Source organism: Podarcis pityusensis, assembly GCF_964106645.2.
Source record: "Podarcis pityusensis genome assembly, chromosome: 10".
NCBI lineage: Eukaryota > Metazoa > Chordata > Lepidosauria > Squamata > Lacertidae > Podarcis > Podarcis pityusensis.
The window spans coordinates 29,970,485-29,986,684 of NC_138035.1; the positions used below are offsets into that span (position 1 = coordinate 29,970,485).

A 16,200-nucleotide genomic window follows, 5' to 3' on the forward strand; every position below is an offset into this window, starting at 1 on the left:
TTACCAGCATACAGTTATCAAGCTGCAAATTCAAAATCGGGGCTAGTGCAATGGTAATAGGGAAGTCACTCTGTTGCTGAACAAGAGTTGAGAATTATCCCTCCCCACAAGATTTCTTTTTTTCCTGTCCTGTGCTACCACCACCCACCAAAGTTCTGCAGTGCCTCCTGTCTTTTGTACTACACACCATCAAACTGTTATTAAACTCTGGAATTTATGCTAGAGGGCTAAAATGATATGTGAACCATTAATGCTATTGCCATAAGCATAGAGAAACGAACCTAGTAGAGGAAGAAAGAAAGATTTGTTCTGAATCTCTTGGAAGAGCTTCAGCCTATCTTGTGATGAGGGGAGGGGGTGGAAGAGTACAAGGCAAGCAAAGCCACACAAACCACAAAAGCAGACGTTTGGCCTGCAGCCTGGTTTTGCGCTGCTCTACAGATTTAATTATACAGATGCTGCTCTTGCAGAGAAGTTATTTCGTCCCCCCCTTCCAAAAAAAGAAGGGGGGGGGAAGCATTTTCCGTTCAGAATGAGTCACAATTGGTCTGGTCTACCAAATGTGGGTAGATTTCAAAAGATGCGGAATTTTCTGGAAGGGCCTTTTGCACCAAACGGTTTGCTCGCTCTGTTTGAAAGAAGCATTAGGGCTGCCTCAAGACACACCCAGCCAAGGATGGATGGGAGGTTTGGTCACCAGCTGAACAAACCCTGAGACCCCAAGCCGGCAAGCTTCACCCTCTTCCTCTTTTAGCAGCCATGCATGAGTCATCCCCACCTGGTGGCTTTCTCATGTGCTTGCGTGCAGGTGCAGATTAACAACAGGGATCGACCGAGATGCACCAAGCTTCGCCAACCTGATGCCCTCCAGATGTTCTGGACTACAAATCCCATCAGCCCCAGCCAGCACGCTGGATTCCATTCTGTGCTGGGTGCTTTAGCAGAAAAGCAAGACAGATCTTTGTTTCTTGTTACATGCATTTCAACTGTACTTATTACAATGATTACAAACAACACTTGCCCCACCACCGCCACCACATCCATCCAGCAGGCTCTCCTATCATAGTTGCTGAAATGTTGCAACATTTATCTTCTCGGTGGGGAGCTGAACCAGAGATCCTTGCATGCAACATGTATTCTCCTGTATCTCTGCAAAGAAGGAATCACCAAACCAAGAGTCAAGTCAATGCTATCAAGCACTGGCTGGCTGCTAGCGTGGAAGGGGTGAGGAAGATGCCTCGGTTTGAAACCCACATGCACAAGCCAATGTTCCTTGCTGTAACATTTGAGAAGACAGTCCCTCTGTTTGGCGGCACATATCCAGCACAAGAACAGCGTGTGAACATACTCACTGGACAATGTGAGCACAAACCAAGCAAAGGTTGGAATTTTCAGCAATAACCCTTTGTTCTTGCAATATGGAATAAGTGCAATGATATCCTTCCCTCGGATATTGGAACTTGTGGTACGGGTTGTTGGCTTCTACTGAATTTGTTCTTAGTCGCACCTGTTGGGGTATATGATGCTGCCTGTCTGTAGTACATTTATTCTGTTGTGTAATACAAATGGAAAAGCTGGCAGTCTGGAGACTGAGATGTTGCGTGGGAACAAGCCAGCCACAGTTTGAAGCGCTTAGTGTCACTATAGACTTATATAGTAACCCTGTCATATAATGTCTTTAATGAAGGTGTGAGGAATCTTTGGCCCTCCATAGGTCTTCTCAACTACAGGGTGTGTGTATATTTTGATGCCAGTATTTTCTACATTCTTGGAATGGGCAAGGAAATTGATCGTTCATTGGGTGGGGCTGCTACCTTTGGGTTTCCCAACCTTACCCTGGTTGTGTTTAACATCCACCTAGCTGGTAACAATGGGCTGGTAACGAGGTTAATCTTCCAATATGGTAGCTAAAAGCATGGGACTAGGGTGTGGTATGGTAGGTATTTCAGATGGATAAATGTGGAGAACAGGGGTGTGGCTCTATATATGTCTCATGCAGGTGAGCCCCTAGTGGTGGCTTTGGGACAGAAGAAGCCACGCATGCCAAGATGTGCAAAAACTAAAGAGGACTAGGCTTCTCTTTCTCTCCCCACTCCAATTCCGGAGATGAAGGCAAAAAGGAGCAAAGATTTAGGTTTAAAATCTCAAAGTAGGAGAAGAGTTGGGCAGCAGAACCAATTATTAGAAGATGTTGTTGAGTGTCCATCACTGCTTGTTGGACAAACGTGTGATAAGTTGATTTGAGCATGGATAATGGCTTAAATAGTCAAGACACTTCCAGCTCAGTAAATCCTGTTTTTTCCCTGCATTTCAGAGCTGTGAAGCCACATTAGAGTGTTTGGCCACAGGCCACAGACTTAACTGTCTGTAAAGTTTCCAAACATTTTCATATCTGTGTTACATAAATACATGCCATTTCTTCCATATGTTGATTTTATTCTTTTGCCTTCTTCTATAAAGGCCGTTTATTCCAATATCTCTCTGCATCTTTTGGCTTTGGTACTTCTAGTTGCTCTCGGCTCTTTTTTTAAACAAAGAGGCCCAGGACTGTGCCTGCCAACTGCCATGTTTAATTTTTAAAAAGATCCCGGACAATAAAACCCTCTGATTGTAAAACTATTTTTCCACTGGCTTCGTCACTGCCGCACTTAGCTGGATGTTCCCTCTCCCAGCAAATGGCTGGGATGCATCATGAAAACCGCCTTCAGCATCCACAAGGAAGGCTGTGCCACATCCCCCACAAATAGCTGCCGCCACCCCCTTCTCCGCCCATCTTCTGCTGCTGCCTTTGGATTGGTCGTTGGAGCTTGTGACTCCTCAGCTGCTAGCCTATATAAGGGCAAGGGAGTGGCACTCTCGTCCCCCACAACTTTGAGCAAGGACCCAAGTGAGCTACAGGAGCAAACAGCTTGGAAGGACAGCATCATGCCTGTGAGTCTGGGGAGAAGGTGGGGGGCAGCTGGTGGGTATCACTGACTGCCCACAGGGGCAGGCGTTCCAATGCACCAAGGGCACTGGAGTTCCAGCCTCTCTTAGTGCTGGAAATCTGCAGGCATGTCAGGGAGGCTGAAGGGAGAGAGTCCTGCTATCGATTGATGATGCTTTTTTCAGGAGTTGTGCTGATTCATCTGTAGTGAGATAGGATGTTTGGCTATTAGACTGCATTCTCCTCACATGCTGCAATCAGGAGGAGGGATGTGGTCAGGGGAGAACCACATAGCAATGGGGATCCTGCAACCCTCTCTTTCTCAGAAGGGCATGTTTGTAGCAAGGCGAAGACTGGAGTTCTGCTAAGATTTGCGTTTGCAAGGATTCATTTTTCCTAGTCTTCCGCCTATAAGCTTCCCACCGCACACAGAGACATGCACCAGATAGGGAAAGTTGCTGGAACTAGCTCCTTCTGGCGCCAGCTTATCTTGTGCCCAGACTCTCTAATCCCATTTTTGAAACTTGCTTGGAGCCTGGAGTAATAATAAATCCATGAATTATAAGCACTTAAAGGCACCTGTTGGATGTGAGAGATGGGAATGTTCAAAGGCTGCTGGGCGTGGCTCGGAACATCTGCCGGCGGCCAGTTAAGCCTTTCCCTTCTTGCTAGGAGGAAAAAATATGTATCATTTTCACTTCTTTCTAGGGAAGTTTTGTAACTTAGGCTGCTACCTTCTTGTTGCTGGCCCTGCTCCCAACACAGGAACTAAGATGAGGGTGCAATTCCGGCATCTCTTTATCTCTGTGGCAGGAAAAGCCCCACTTGTTTAATTCAGGCTGCTGCTTAAAAGGAGCAAGGTTTTATACCCATTTTACTGATTGGATGGCTGAGGCTGCGAGTGGTGCACTAACTTCTCTGTTCATCTGAAGCAGGAGAGGTGAGGACCATACTCCCTTGCACGGGGTATCAGGGAGTCTGGAAGCAGGACACTCAGAGCCACATGCCCAATAGTCTGGGCTGATGGGAGTGGTAGTTCCAACATACACAGGTTTCCCATCACCACCTGACAAGCTGGTGCTTAAGAGTGTACCGCTTGATTTAATTCATCTGATGAAAACAGACTCTTGCCTGCCAAACCTAACGCCACAAAAATTCCCAGATATTTAGTTATTTCAAGACTAGGTGGTTTTTAAAAAATATTAACCTGCTTTGAAGCTTAGGAATCAAATGTGCTACATGCCCACATTTTTGTTTCGGATTTCTTTTTAGTGGGTGACGAATAACATGACATCCTCTTTCATAGAGGTGGCCCTCTGGGTGCTGTTGACTACAACTCCCATTATCTCTGACCGCTAGCCATGCCGGCTGGGGCTGATGGGAACTGGAGTCTAGTGATATCTGGAGGGCCGCAGATTCCCTGTCCCCCTCTTAGTTAAGCAGGAAAACAGGGGCAAGTTTCCTGAGGGCAGTTCATCTGCAATAATATAATCAGACCAGAATTTACTGCTGCTTGGCAAAGGGAGAGAACAAATCACTCCTCTCTCAATTCCTTCTCTAGGGAATTACTTGCACCAGCCTGCATGTGGCCCCCGGCGTCCGTCTTGCTGTGAAAGGTGATATCCCAGCAGGAGCTAAGAGGTAAGCTGGTTTCATAGGGAGAGATTACCTTTGGGCATGCAGACATTCCAAACTTGCATGGGTCTTGGGAAGCTTTGGCTCTCATGACTTCCCCCAAAGGATCCTGGGCATCGTTCACAACATACTGAGAACTCTGTTGCAGACCTGCACTGCCCCTCGTCTTCCAGATATCCAAACTCCAAGGGATTCATCGGAATGACTGTTGAACTAGCGTGGAGCACTAGGGCTCATCTCCATTGTCGTTTGACAGTAATGATGTTCCCTGCATGACATTCTCCTCAAAATCACTGGCTGCCCACCCCTTTCCCTGCTCTTAATCCAGATTTTCTCATTCCCTCTCCTTTCTGGAGTATCCTCGATATGAGAAAGTCTGGATTAAGGAGAGAGAAGGAAGCATGAAAAGGCAGTGATTGGAAAAAAAACTTCATATACACAAGAGAGAATTAATGAAGATTCAGGAAACTTACTGCCCACCTTAAAAAGCAATATGGATAAGTCTGTAGCTATGCCCTTGGTGACATGGGAGGGAGGAGGGAGACCTAGGGGTAAAACTGCTCCCCATTAAGCTACAGAGAGGAAGCCCATTTCCCTTGGTCTTAGGGTGTGTCCACACCAGAGCAAAAGGTGGACCCCATCCCAGGTTGTCTCCAGATCTCCTCCCTCCTTAAATGTGGATTTTTTTTTTCCTGATCCTGGCCATGTCAGACTTTCTAAGGATTGGGGGGGGGGGAAACACAACCACATTTAAAAGGGCAACCCTGAGATGGGAGGTGTTTATGTAGAGGATGCCATGTGTCCCAACAGGAATGGGGAAACAAGCTGGTGCAAATTGTGGTGCAAATTTTTCTCCATTGTGGAGAAACCCTTGCTTTTGTGGAAATTGCCAAGGAGGGGAAGGAGTAATGCCCACCCCCAGCAGTATTTTCCAGTGTGTTACATCAGAACCTAGACCAGCTCATGGCCTCCCCTCCCCCATGCTTGTGCTGCTCCTGCCAAGAGCCTAAACAGAACCAGATGTTGGAAGCAACCATCCTTCTCCCTCCCCCCCCCACATCCGCCCCTTCAGTCTCCTCTTGCAAAGCCTTTCTCCCCTGAATGCCCACTGTACACAGTCAAGACCCACTTGGTGCTGTTGCCAGGAAGAATGTACATCTTCTCCAGACGAACGCACTGCTTTTTCTCTTTCCTCATTGTGGTTTTCCGCTTGGGAGTCCCTCCTCTGTCCCAGATTTACAAGCGTCTCGATTTTGTAGGGCAAGCTGTACAATCCATCCCACAGCAATCAGGGTAAGCATTTAAACGAGAGCACAGAACTTTGCCTACTTTCAAGGAGCAGCCACAGTTGTGTAAGAGCAATGAATGTGCAGGGGGTCGGAGATGCAAATAGCAGCCAACAGGGGGCTTCACTTAGCAGCAGTGGAGCATCTGGGGTTGGCCATTGGAACCAAAGTCCAGGGTCCAAAGCCAGCACACTCATGAGGCTCGGTGAGGCAGTCGCCTCGGGTGGCAGGCAGAGCTAGGAGTGGCGTCAGATCTGGACCACTCCCTGCCTCCTCCACTGCTGCTGCCTCCAACTCAGCCACTACCACACCTCCTCCAATATTCCCACCACTGCCACCTGCTCCTCTTCAGCCTTCTTTTTCTCTCCGCTGCCACCTTCACCACTCCAGGGCTTCACTGGGCAGCCTCTTCACGTGAGGTGGCAGCAGAGAAAAAGCAGTGCCTCCCTCCGCCATTTTCCTTTTTTGCCTCAAGCAGCAAAATGTCCTGAGCAAGTATGGCATCCTCGGCACCTGCGTGGGTACTGGCATGCCAGCCCAGGACTTAATGCCAGAGCTAAGTCAGACCGTTGGCCCATCTAACTCTATACCGCCTGCAGTGACTGCCAGCAGCTCTCTCAAGATTTCGGGAAAGGGTCTCTCCCAGCCCTTTCTGAAGATACCAGGGATTGAACCTGGAACTTTCTGCATCTGAAGGAGATGCTCTGCCGCAGAGTCACCGCCTTTCCCACGTTGACCTACGTATACCTCTGAAATACTTAAAAATGCATGCCAGGCTGCTTCTAGATCTCACAGAGCAATGGAGCACAAATAGGGGCAGGAAGAAGATGGAACATTTGCCAAAAGAATCTGCATGTTTGAGACACCCCCTAATCCGCACCAGGTTGGATTCAATCCTGAGCAAAATTTAGCTTGTGGGGATTGGATTGAGATGAAAGGAGAAGAGTTTATGAATCAGGGGTGGGGAATAAGGGCTCTCATAAAGCAGCAAACTGAAGGAGGCTGCAATTGCATAGGCCAGAAACCAGCTCCATCAAAGGCCCAGCTGAGTAGTTCTGCTGGCTGACAGATTTCTTTTGCCAAAAAGACAGTAGCGGGGAGACAGCACCACACCCCTTTCTGTCTGCTGCACGATCACATGCTACAGCAGTGAAATCTAGCCACTGGAGGTGGTTCTAGTGCTTCCAGAAGACAAGGGTTGGAGCTGCCTTTGTTTCTTCTGAATTCTCATTATATGAGGAACTGTAACTGTTCAAAGAGAGGGCTTAATGAGCAAATGTTGGGAAATTCCAGCAATGCAAGAGGAGGTCTGTGGTTGGACAGCAGGGGGCCTCAGGGCCAAATCAGAGGGATTTTGGCTCCATCACTGGGAACGCTTGAAGGTGAACATGCCCAAACTCTTCCCATCTCCTTGTGATACCATCAGTGAAGCTTCCTAGTTTTTCATTCCCCAAACCTCCCTGGCTTGCACCTACATGGTGACGCCTCAAGGGTAGGGAGGGTCACTCAAAAGAGGCAGATAATATTCTTCGATAAGGAGAGGTGTTGTGGGATTGCTTCAACTTGCTTCTAGGACAGGTAGAAGCAGCTTGCATTTTTCCATGAATAGAAACTGAACAGAGGGATGGTCCTAGATCAAGGAAGCTTAACTTGTAGCCCTCCAGATGTTGCTGGATTGCAACTCCCATTACCCCTGGCCATTTGCCATGCTGGCTGGGAGTTGCCGTCCAACATCTGGTGAACTGGTTGCTGCTACAAGATGATCTCCGCAGTTGTGTACATATGGCCATGTACTGTGGCTCCGTTGTTCTCCCACCGCTGGTTTTTGAATCCCTGTACACACAATGATACCCACGACAGAGTAGCTTCTTGTGAAATACTGTGGCTTGATGTGTTCCCCACTTCAAAGCCAGCTTCAACCCAATTTGAAAACATAAACCATAATCCATCGGACAGAGGCAGTCCCACCCCCCTTGCAAAGGTGCCAACTTGAGTAAAATATGGTGGGGGGCAGGTAGGCCCTGCCCCACATAATCACAAGATGTGGTGCACACACACCATTTGAATTGCAATGCCCATCAATGGGGGGAGGCTGGCACCCTCAAATACTTTGGAGGGAGGGCTGAAGGGACCTCAGCCCCTAGGAGTTGGCTTCTATGTGTGGACAGACAACTTGGAAACAAATCCAAGCGTACTGATGCGCCTTGAAACACAGTGAGGGGAGGGAAATGACCTTGCTGTGTCTTAAGTGGGCAACGTCTACGTAGCCTAATTCTATGAGTCTGTGAAATAATTTCTGAACACGGAGCAGCTGCCACTGTGGTTCTCTGGGCAACTCTGAAGTAAATGTGGAGACACTAATGGCTCCTCCACACGATCTGTTTATTGAGCATCTCTCCTGATTTGCTAGCACAAAGATTGCAGGGTATGTGTGCTTATATGCATTTAGATTGCATCCAGTCTTCATTGAGCATTTGAAGAGCGTAGCAGTGGATCCCTGAGACATGAGGGCTTTGCAGTTAACTGTCTGCCGCCTGTTTCAGTTGGGTCATCAACCTGGGCAAAGGCCAAAATGACATCATGCTGCATTTCAACGCACGCTTCGATGCTCACGGGGACATCCGGACCATTGTCTGCAACTCCAAGATCAACGGGAAATGGGGCCAAGAACACAGGGAGACCAACTTCCCCTTCCAAGAGGGCAGCAGCGCGGAGGTGAGACTCGGATCTGCACAGGTTGTGGCAGGGGAAAGGAGGGGCCGCATGTGGGTTTGAGTGGGAAAGTGTCATAAGGAGAGGCGACAAAGCCACGTTTGAAAGCGGCATGGATGGAGGACTCTGTAATGCATGAATATGGGGTGAAGGTGCTGCTGAGGTTTGGACTGGAGGCCCAGTTCCTATGCAACTGATCCAAACTGAGGTGATGCTTCCCTGCTGCCTTGGAATGCCGATGATAGAGATCCTCAGGCTTTTGAGACGCTCCCCAGGCCACAACCCTTGACACCCTCCTCGTGCGCTTTGGCCTTGCTGAGTGTTTCCTCAAATGCTGACATTGCCTTTTCCTTGCCTGGATGGGTGCTAGGGACAGGTGTGTTAAGTGTGTGCATAGTAACTAGCCTGCTGTCCAAAGGTGACATTTACCAGTTTTGTGTCACCTGTTTGGCCCCACCCAACACTGGCCTGTGGCCCCCAGACAGTTGCCCAGGAAGGAAAACGGCCCTCAGTGTGTGGGGGGGGGAGACAGGATCCCAATCCTGTTAGTATGGAAAGGAAACACTACCTGTTGGATTTCTGCCTCTTCTGCTGTTCTGAAAAGGCCCAGGAATTCTGTCAAAAGCCAGCAAGCCCAGGATAGATGTGCATCTTCCACTAGCAGCCATAACTCCAGTCCAGTCGCTTGATAACTAGAATCATAGAAGAGTTGGAAGGGAACACAAGGATCATCTAGTCCAACCCGCCCAAAAAAACAATGCGGGGATATTTTGCCCAACATGTGGCTTGAACATATGACCCTGTGATTTAAGAGTCTCATGCTCTACCAAGTGAGCTATCCCTCTCAGCAGTTGGGATAACTGATGGTTGGTGCTCTTCTCATGCTGAAACCACGCCACCACCCCCCACCCCTTTTTTCCCCTCCTTCAGGTGCTCTTCACTCATGACAAAAACGAGTTGACCATCACATTGCCTGGCAACCATCAGTTCAAGGTCCCCAACGGCGCTCACTTGGAAGGCATTGAATATGTCTGCGTAGAAGGCGACTTTAACTTCAAAGGCATATCTCTCGGTTAAGCCTCTCCCGGTCTTGTCTTGCTCACCTCTCCTGCTTAATAAGGCAGCAAAATAAACACAGCTGAATTCTGGTGTAAACTGGTGATGTGTCTTTCTGAGTCTTTGCCACATGGTTCTTCCAGGGCCATCATTGCCATGGAGACAGATGATGTTTGTGGTCAGTAGTAGTAGAAGATGCTTGTGGAATGGGGGAGGGCAAACTAAGAGCCAACACTTCTGACACGTCTAACCACAATTCTGAATTTTTTAAAAAAACATATGCAGGTGCACATTTCATTTCTTTATTTTATTGTTTTAATGTGGCCTGCGTCCAATAACCATAGAGAGGGGCAAGGAGTTAAGCAGAACACTGAACTCTGATCCTTCTAGTCACTGGAAGCAGTGGAGGCTGTTCAGGGGGTAGGGTGGAATGGGGCACCATCCCTCCAACCTAAGTCTGCACACAGCATCATCTGCCTGTCTTCTTATAACAAGTCCAAGGGGTGGCCATGCCTGGTATCTTCCTCCTCCTTAGTCTTCATGTTGCCCTTGCAGGAGAATAGGGACAAAACTAGAATAGCCCATTGGCTCTAGCGCCACCTACTGCTGATCTTCCTGCCAACACTGCCTGCTTGGCCAATTGATGAGACTCCTCCATCAGGTGCTGCTCACATGTTTTTAGGCACCGTTGCTGCATCCTAGGTGTGCACAACCCACAAATGCACAACACACAAATACACTTGATGGGGTCATCAAGTGCAAGAGCAGATAGTGCTTTTAATTACCTTGGGCTGTAGCCAATGGTAGTCATACTCTGAGTAGATCCATTGGAGTTAATGACTATCTTACATCTATTAATGTCAGTGGATCAGCTGAGAATGCGTTGGTGGGAGACAATCCCTTGAATAGTTAGTTTATTTTACATATATATATATATATATATATGCATGCTTTTTAAGGAGAGGTTTCCTGAAGTGGCATGCAATTGTATTTTAGAACACTATAAAAGCCTCAAGAAAAACATAATAAAAAGCACAGCACGGACCCTTTTGGAAATAAAGTGAGGAGTAAAGCCCAGTCAAATTCATTCAGATGTGTAGTGATCTGGGGTCGTGGAGTGTGTATCAGAGACCCTTTACTATTTCTGCAGAAGGGACCATGTCTCCAGCATCCTAGAACTACACAATCAGCTTGAAAAGGGAACTACTTAGCTTTTGTGATGCTTAAGAGTCAGCCAGAGTGAAAGGAGGTGAGTCAGCCATGGAGGACTGGCTCCTAGGGAAGATCACCAGGGAGAAGTTGTCTGTATGCTCCAAAGCTAAGCATTTAGGAACACCGAAAACACGGGTTCTTGAATGGTGTGCAGGTTCTGTTATGCACAATGGAATGTCAAGGGAGACGCAACTTAAGTCACTCCAAAAGGAGACAGAGCATTCCAAATCATTTGCTGATACAGTACAAGCACACAGAAAATAGTAGATGCAGTTGAAAGGCAACATATTGAGATAGACCATTGATCATTGCAAAACATCCCTAATTATTATTAATGTATTGTTTTAAGATTATTGTATAATCTTGGAAGGGGTGTGGCTGTCAGAGGGCGTGGCTGTCATGAAGGGACTCTACACTCTTGAATTCCCCACTGCATTGCTGAATTCATCATACACACCATACACTTAAAGCACATGACTTCCCCCAACAAATCCTGGAACTGGAGTTTACCCCTTGCAAAACTACAATTCCCAGCACGCTGAGCAAAGTTCCACGGGGAACTTGTGTGTTTTAAATGTATAGGATGTTTGCAGCCTCAGAATACGCAAATGACTGCAGACAATGCAGTCTTTGGTGCAGTAGTTAAGAGCAGTGGACTCGTAATCTGGGGAACCGGGTTCGCTTCCCTGCTCCTCCACATGCAGCTGCTGGGTGACCTGGGCTAGTCACACTTCTCTGAAGTCTCTCAGCCTCACTCACCTCATAGAGTGTTTGCTGTGGGGGAGGAAGGGAAAGGAGAATGTTAGCCGCTTTGAGACTCCTTAGGCTAGTGATAAAGCGGGGTATCAAATCCAAACTTCTTCTTCTTCTTCTGCTACACAGGCACCTTGAGGGAGGGAAGTCTGGGCGCCATGACAGAAAAGGCCCTGCCCATATGCACCACGCAGACCTCCTCCACAGATCTCAAAGGGCAAGCAGAATCATTTTGGAGGGGAATGTGGCTGGTGGTGCTTGCCCTGCCACTATGCTGCTGAGCTTAGAAAAGGCATGCCAGACAAAACCACATCCTCTGCACAACCGTTACAGCAGGGGTGTTGCTTGCCAAACCACAAAAAGTCAGGGTTTTTATTTTATTTTAAAAAGCTGGCCTTGTTGCACCAGAGTGGCAGACCTCTTTAATCCATTCTGATTTCAGGAACCTACAAATTATTGAGTCCCTCTCACAAAACAGTAACAGTCTGCAGCTGAGACAGTTGCAAAGGATTCTGCTTTTCTTCATTCAGCAGGATTTTACCGATGACTATTCTTAATGTTTATAAAGCGCTAAAAACTTATTAACTCCTGTATGTAGATTGATCTGGTGCAACAAGCACTTATATGTGTGCAGTAGAAAAAACTCAACTTGCTGTGGATCAACTACGTACCAACTTTTTAAAGGCCTTGTTATATTCTACAAACTACTCCGTTAGTCACAGGAAAGTGTGACCTCCCAACCCTTCTCTCTCCACATATTTTCCTGCCTTCTGAAGTTCTCGTGCTATGAGGTATGTTACAGCCACATAAGACATTCTTTCTCCGGCTGCTGCTAAGCTGGTCTCATGCCGTGCCAATATTTCACAGATGAAACTAGAGACATTTGTGTATTTGAAACATCTATTCTTGCACCAAAGATCATCACTGGACTCCTTCCTCCGCACTCTCACTTAACATTGTTGCTGAAATCTCTTTTCTGCCTCCTGTATGCTGCATTCATTTAGTCCTCAATAATTTGTACTACACTTCCTACTAAAGCTGCTTGTATTAGCAAATGGATCACAATACATGCTTATTTGGGGGTGGGGTGTAGAACAGAATGTTTGTTGCTACTATTATTAAAGCATCCTCCGTATAAATTAACTGAAGAATCAAAGGAGAGGTCCCTGCCCTCAAAGGGCTTACAGTCTAGCTGTCAACACAAGGAAGGCAACAGATGAAGGAGAGAGAAATGAAAACAGGAGCCAACAGGGGAAGGATATGTGATTACTGCAGCTACGGATCTGGCTGTACTTATTACAGGACAGCTGCAACGCAAAGACTTCAAAATGGCATTCACTGTCTCGATTGGGAGCTATAGGTAGGAATGGGGAGAAATTCAGTTCAGTTCACATTTAAAGGCAAACCTACCCAATTTGAAATTTCTGAAACAACACAAACATCGAGACACAGCCAACCTTGGAAATTTACACTGCTTCAAATCTTGCAAGGCACTTCTCCAGCCATAATGTATGCACTCGGGTAAAGTGTGCATAAAAATACATATACAGTGGTACCTCGGGTTACATACGCTTCAGGTTACAGACTCCGCTAACCCAGAAATAGTACCTTGGGTTAAGAACTTTGCTTCAGGATGAGAACAGAAATCGCACGGCAGTGGTGCGGTGGCAGTGGGAGGCCCCATTAGCTAAAGTGGTACCTCAGGTTAAGAACAGTTTCAGGTTAAGAACAGACCTCCGGAACGAATTAAATACTTAACCCGAGGTACCACTGTATTAGTAAAAATAACACACAAAACTGTACATTAGGGAAAACTGATCTGCAGAAAAGAAGAAGGTTAAACAGAATTGCATAGAAAAATTAGAAGCCAGGCCAAACAGCAGCTATAGGTTGGGTCAGTGTGGTTTGGAGGAAATGGCCTGGTGTGCCAAATCTGCCCCATGGGACAGAGGTTTCCTACCTCTGGTATACACTATGGCACAGTTACAACACAACACTAAGCCGAACAACGGTTTAGTGTGAACAAGCAAACATGCAGGTTCCCAGAGCGAAGTCTGCAGTCACTGTTCCCCATCTTGCTGCTGCTGCTGCTGCTCTCCAAGGCTAAGCCCAGCTGTGCAGGCAGAGGAAAAGGCATCCTTGGGGTAGATTATTGGTAACCACCCTTTGCCTCCTTTATCCAAGCCCTCCTCCCTCTGCCACAGACACATGTTCTGCTTGGGGCATTTCATGCATTTTCTTCTTGAAGAAAGCATGCCTCCTACGTGGCCTTTCTCCGCCCTGAGCAGCCATGTACTCACGGTAATTCCTGGTGAGCAAGGTATACAGGAAAGGGTTGACGCAGCTGTTGCCATAGGTCAAGCAGGTAACGCCAAAGTTGAGGTAAGCCTGGGCGGTCGGCCCAATCTCCAAGTCCTCTGGCCAGTACAGCTTGGTGAGTTGCCAGGCCCAGAATGGTACGAAACAGGCCCAGTAGGCGACGATGATGCTGAAGATCCTGGGAAACAGCTTCTGCTTCAGGGCCCTGCTCGCCACAGGCGACCACATGACTTTTGTGGAAGCCCAATAGGCCTGCACAAGCCGGGAGTACACGACCCCCAGGACCAAACCAGGCCCAAGGACGCTCGTGCCAAACAAAACCGTGAGGTACACTTGGAAAGCGCCAGGCGTCCACGTGGGGAAGCAGATGAGCTTTCCGCTCCTGCCCTCCCGCTGCTGGATCATGACCATCATGGGCACTGTAAGCAAAGACGAGACGAGCCACACGGCAACGCAAGCAAGCCTGCGGTAGCTGTTCCCAGCCTGCCTGGCCCTTAGCGGTCTGGTCACGGCCCAATAACGCTCCACGCTCATGGCCGTCAGCAGGAATATGCTGGCGTGCATTGTCAGCAGGTCCAAGCTGAGCAGAAACCGGCAGCCCACGTCCCCAAAGAACCAGTCCTGGGCGAAATATGTGCACACCACAAAGGGGATGGTGGAAAGGTAGAGCAGATCAGCTAAGGCCAGGTTGACCACGTAGATGCGCAAAGAACCCGCCGAGCGAACAGACATGCCACCAAATGCTACCACCAGCGTATAGATATTGCCTGTCGTCCCAAAGAGACACATGAGGAGGAGGACTGCGCCCAAGGCCCTGGTGACAGGACTTTCTTCTCCATGCTCAGTGTCATAGGAGAAATTGCCCAGCGAAGCTTCTTCAATGAGCTCCATCGTCATTGGATAGCTGAGGCACTCTGGTTCTAAGAGGAACGACCGACCACACAGAGTGTGTGTTTGACTGCCTTGGCTTGGCAGGGAGGCAAAGGATGATGGGAAGAAACTAAAATCACTTAGGTGTGGGCCTCATAGGGAATTATGTAGGCTATTGGGATGGCTGTCCTCATTGCATCCCATGCTCATCTTACCATTCTTGAAGGCACATCCGTTCCAAGCTTACAGATATGGCGGCATGGCATCCTCTTGCTGCTTTCTGTTGCTGCAGAGTTCTCATACTCTCTCCAGCCGGCCCTCCGCGACTTCTGTCATCAAGCATTTGTTGACACAAATAAAACTAGCCCCACGGCAACCAAGATGCTTTCTTCCTCGTCTTCTTCTCCCCGACAAGAGATGCAGGGCAGTTGTGCTTTCCCAACAGCAGCTCCCCTCAAAAACATCATTTGCCGCCGAGTGGCGGAGCATCTCTGACTCATGGCTTCACACTCAAGTGCAAACACACTCAGCAATAGCTAATGGCACTGTAGTGCGACCACCCAGCAGATTGCAGAATTCTTTTCTCTTCAACGTTCCCGTTTCTGTCTGTATTTCCTTTGGGGTTTTTATTTTTAACCTTGCCTTTGCTTGCTTCCTTTCTCTGCCCTCAACTCCATAAAGAGTGGAATGGAAGGTCCTGAATTAATACAGATGTGGTTAAGGAACTGGATCAAATAGGGACTGGGAAAGAGAACAATTCTCTGAGATAAGTTCCTTTTGGAAATATTTTTGGGAAGCAGAGCAATGAACATGCTGCAGAGGGGTAGCTGTATTCAGTGCAAATATCTGCCTGTTGCAGTAGAAACAACACACAAAGATGTCATCATAGCAGGATGGCGCATGAATGGTGCACAGCCAGCTGCATTTAACATGTATCAAGTCAACTAAGCCTGGCAGTCAAAAACCCAAAGGACAGCATCTCATTTTTAATTTTACTTTTAGGATCACAGAATTACAATTCTGAACAACCCTTAACAAACTACAGTGCCCAGAACTCTTTGGAGTAAGAATTTCAAATGGGCTTTAAAGATTAAGCACATACACAGCTTTATAAAAGTTGTTTACAACATTAATAGGTCCTCAAATGTTATTGTTACTTTTTATTATTAATGAAGGACCAACACAGCTGCTTGCTTGTAGTGTTGTTTTAAACATTCTGGATATTTCCTTGCCCTGATATTTCCTTAAATTTAAAACATTTCCTTAAATTTAAAACATTATAGCAATTTCCCTATCGTGATCAAAATCAGGACATTTCTCAATTCTACGCAACAGGCACACAGCAGGGGTGGGGAACCTATCTTAGCCCTTTATTTGACCCTATAGTTTAACACAAACCCTTCTCCATCCTCTGTCCAGATAGGCTAGTGG

At 47.5% G+C, this 16,200-nt stretch overlaps 1 protein-coding gene and 1 pseudogene across 2 annotated transcripts; one reads left to right on the forward strand and one right to left on the reverse strand.

Moving 5' to 3' along the window:
* Nucleotides 1–2,676: 2,676 nt before the first annotated feature.
* LGALS1 (galectin 1) lies at nt 2,677–9,714 on the forward strand. Its single transcript, XM_080971834.1, has 4 exons — nt 2,677–2,931; nt 4,488–4,567; nt 8,391–8,562; nt 9,490–9,714. Exons 1-4 carry the CDS (start codon nt 2,692–2,694, stop codon nt 9,634–9,636), a joined length of 639 nt encoding a protein of 212 aa, XP_080827960.1. The 5' UTR covers nt 2,677–2,691; the 3' UTR covers nt 9,637–9,714.
* A 136-nt stretch (nt 9,715–9,850) lies between these two features.
* LOC308457686 (urotensin-2 receptor pseudogene) lies at nt 9,851–16,145 on the reverse strand (annotated as a pseudogene). The gene is made up of 2 exons (XR_013991480.1): nt 15,141–16,145; nt 9,851–15,087 (listed from the first exon to the last, which is right to left on the reverse strand). The product of XR_013991480.1 is annotated as a urotensin-2 receptor pseudogene (transcript).
* Nucleotides 16,146–16,200: the final 55 nt, after the last annotated feature.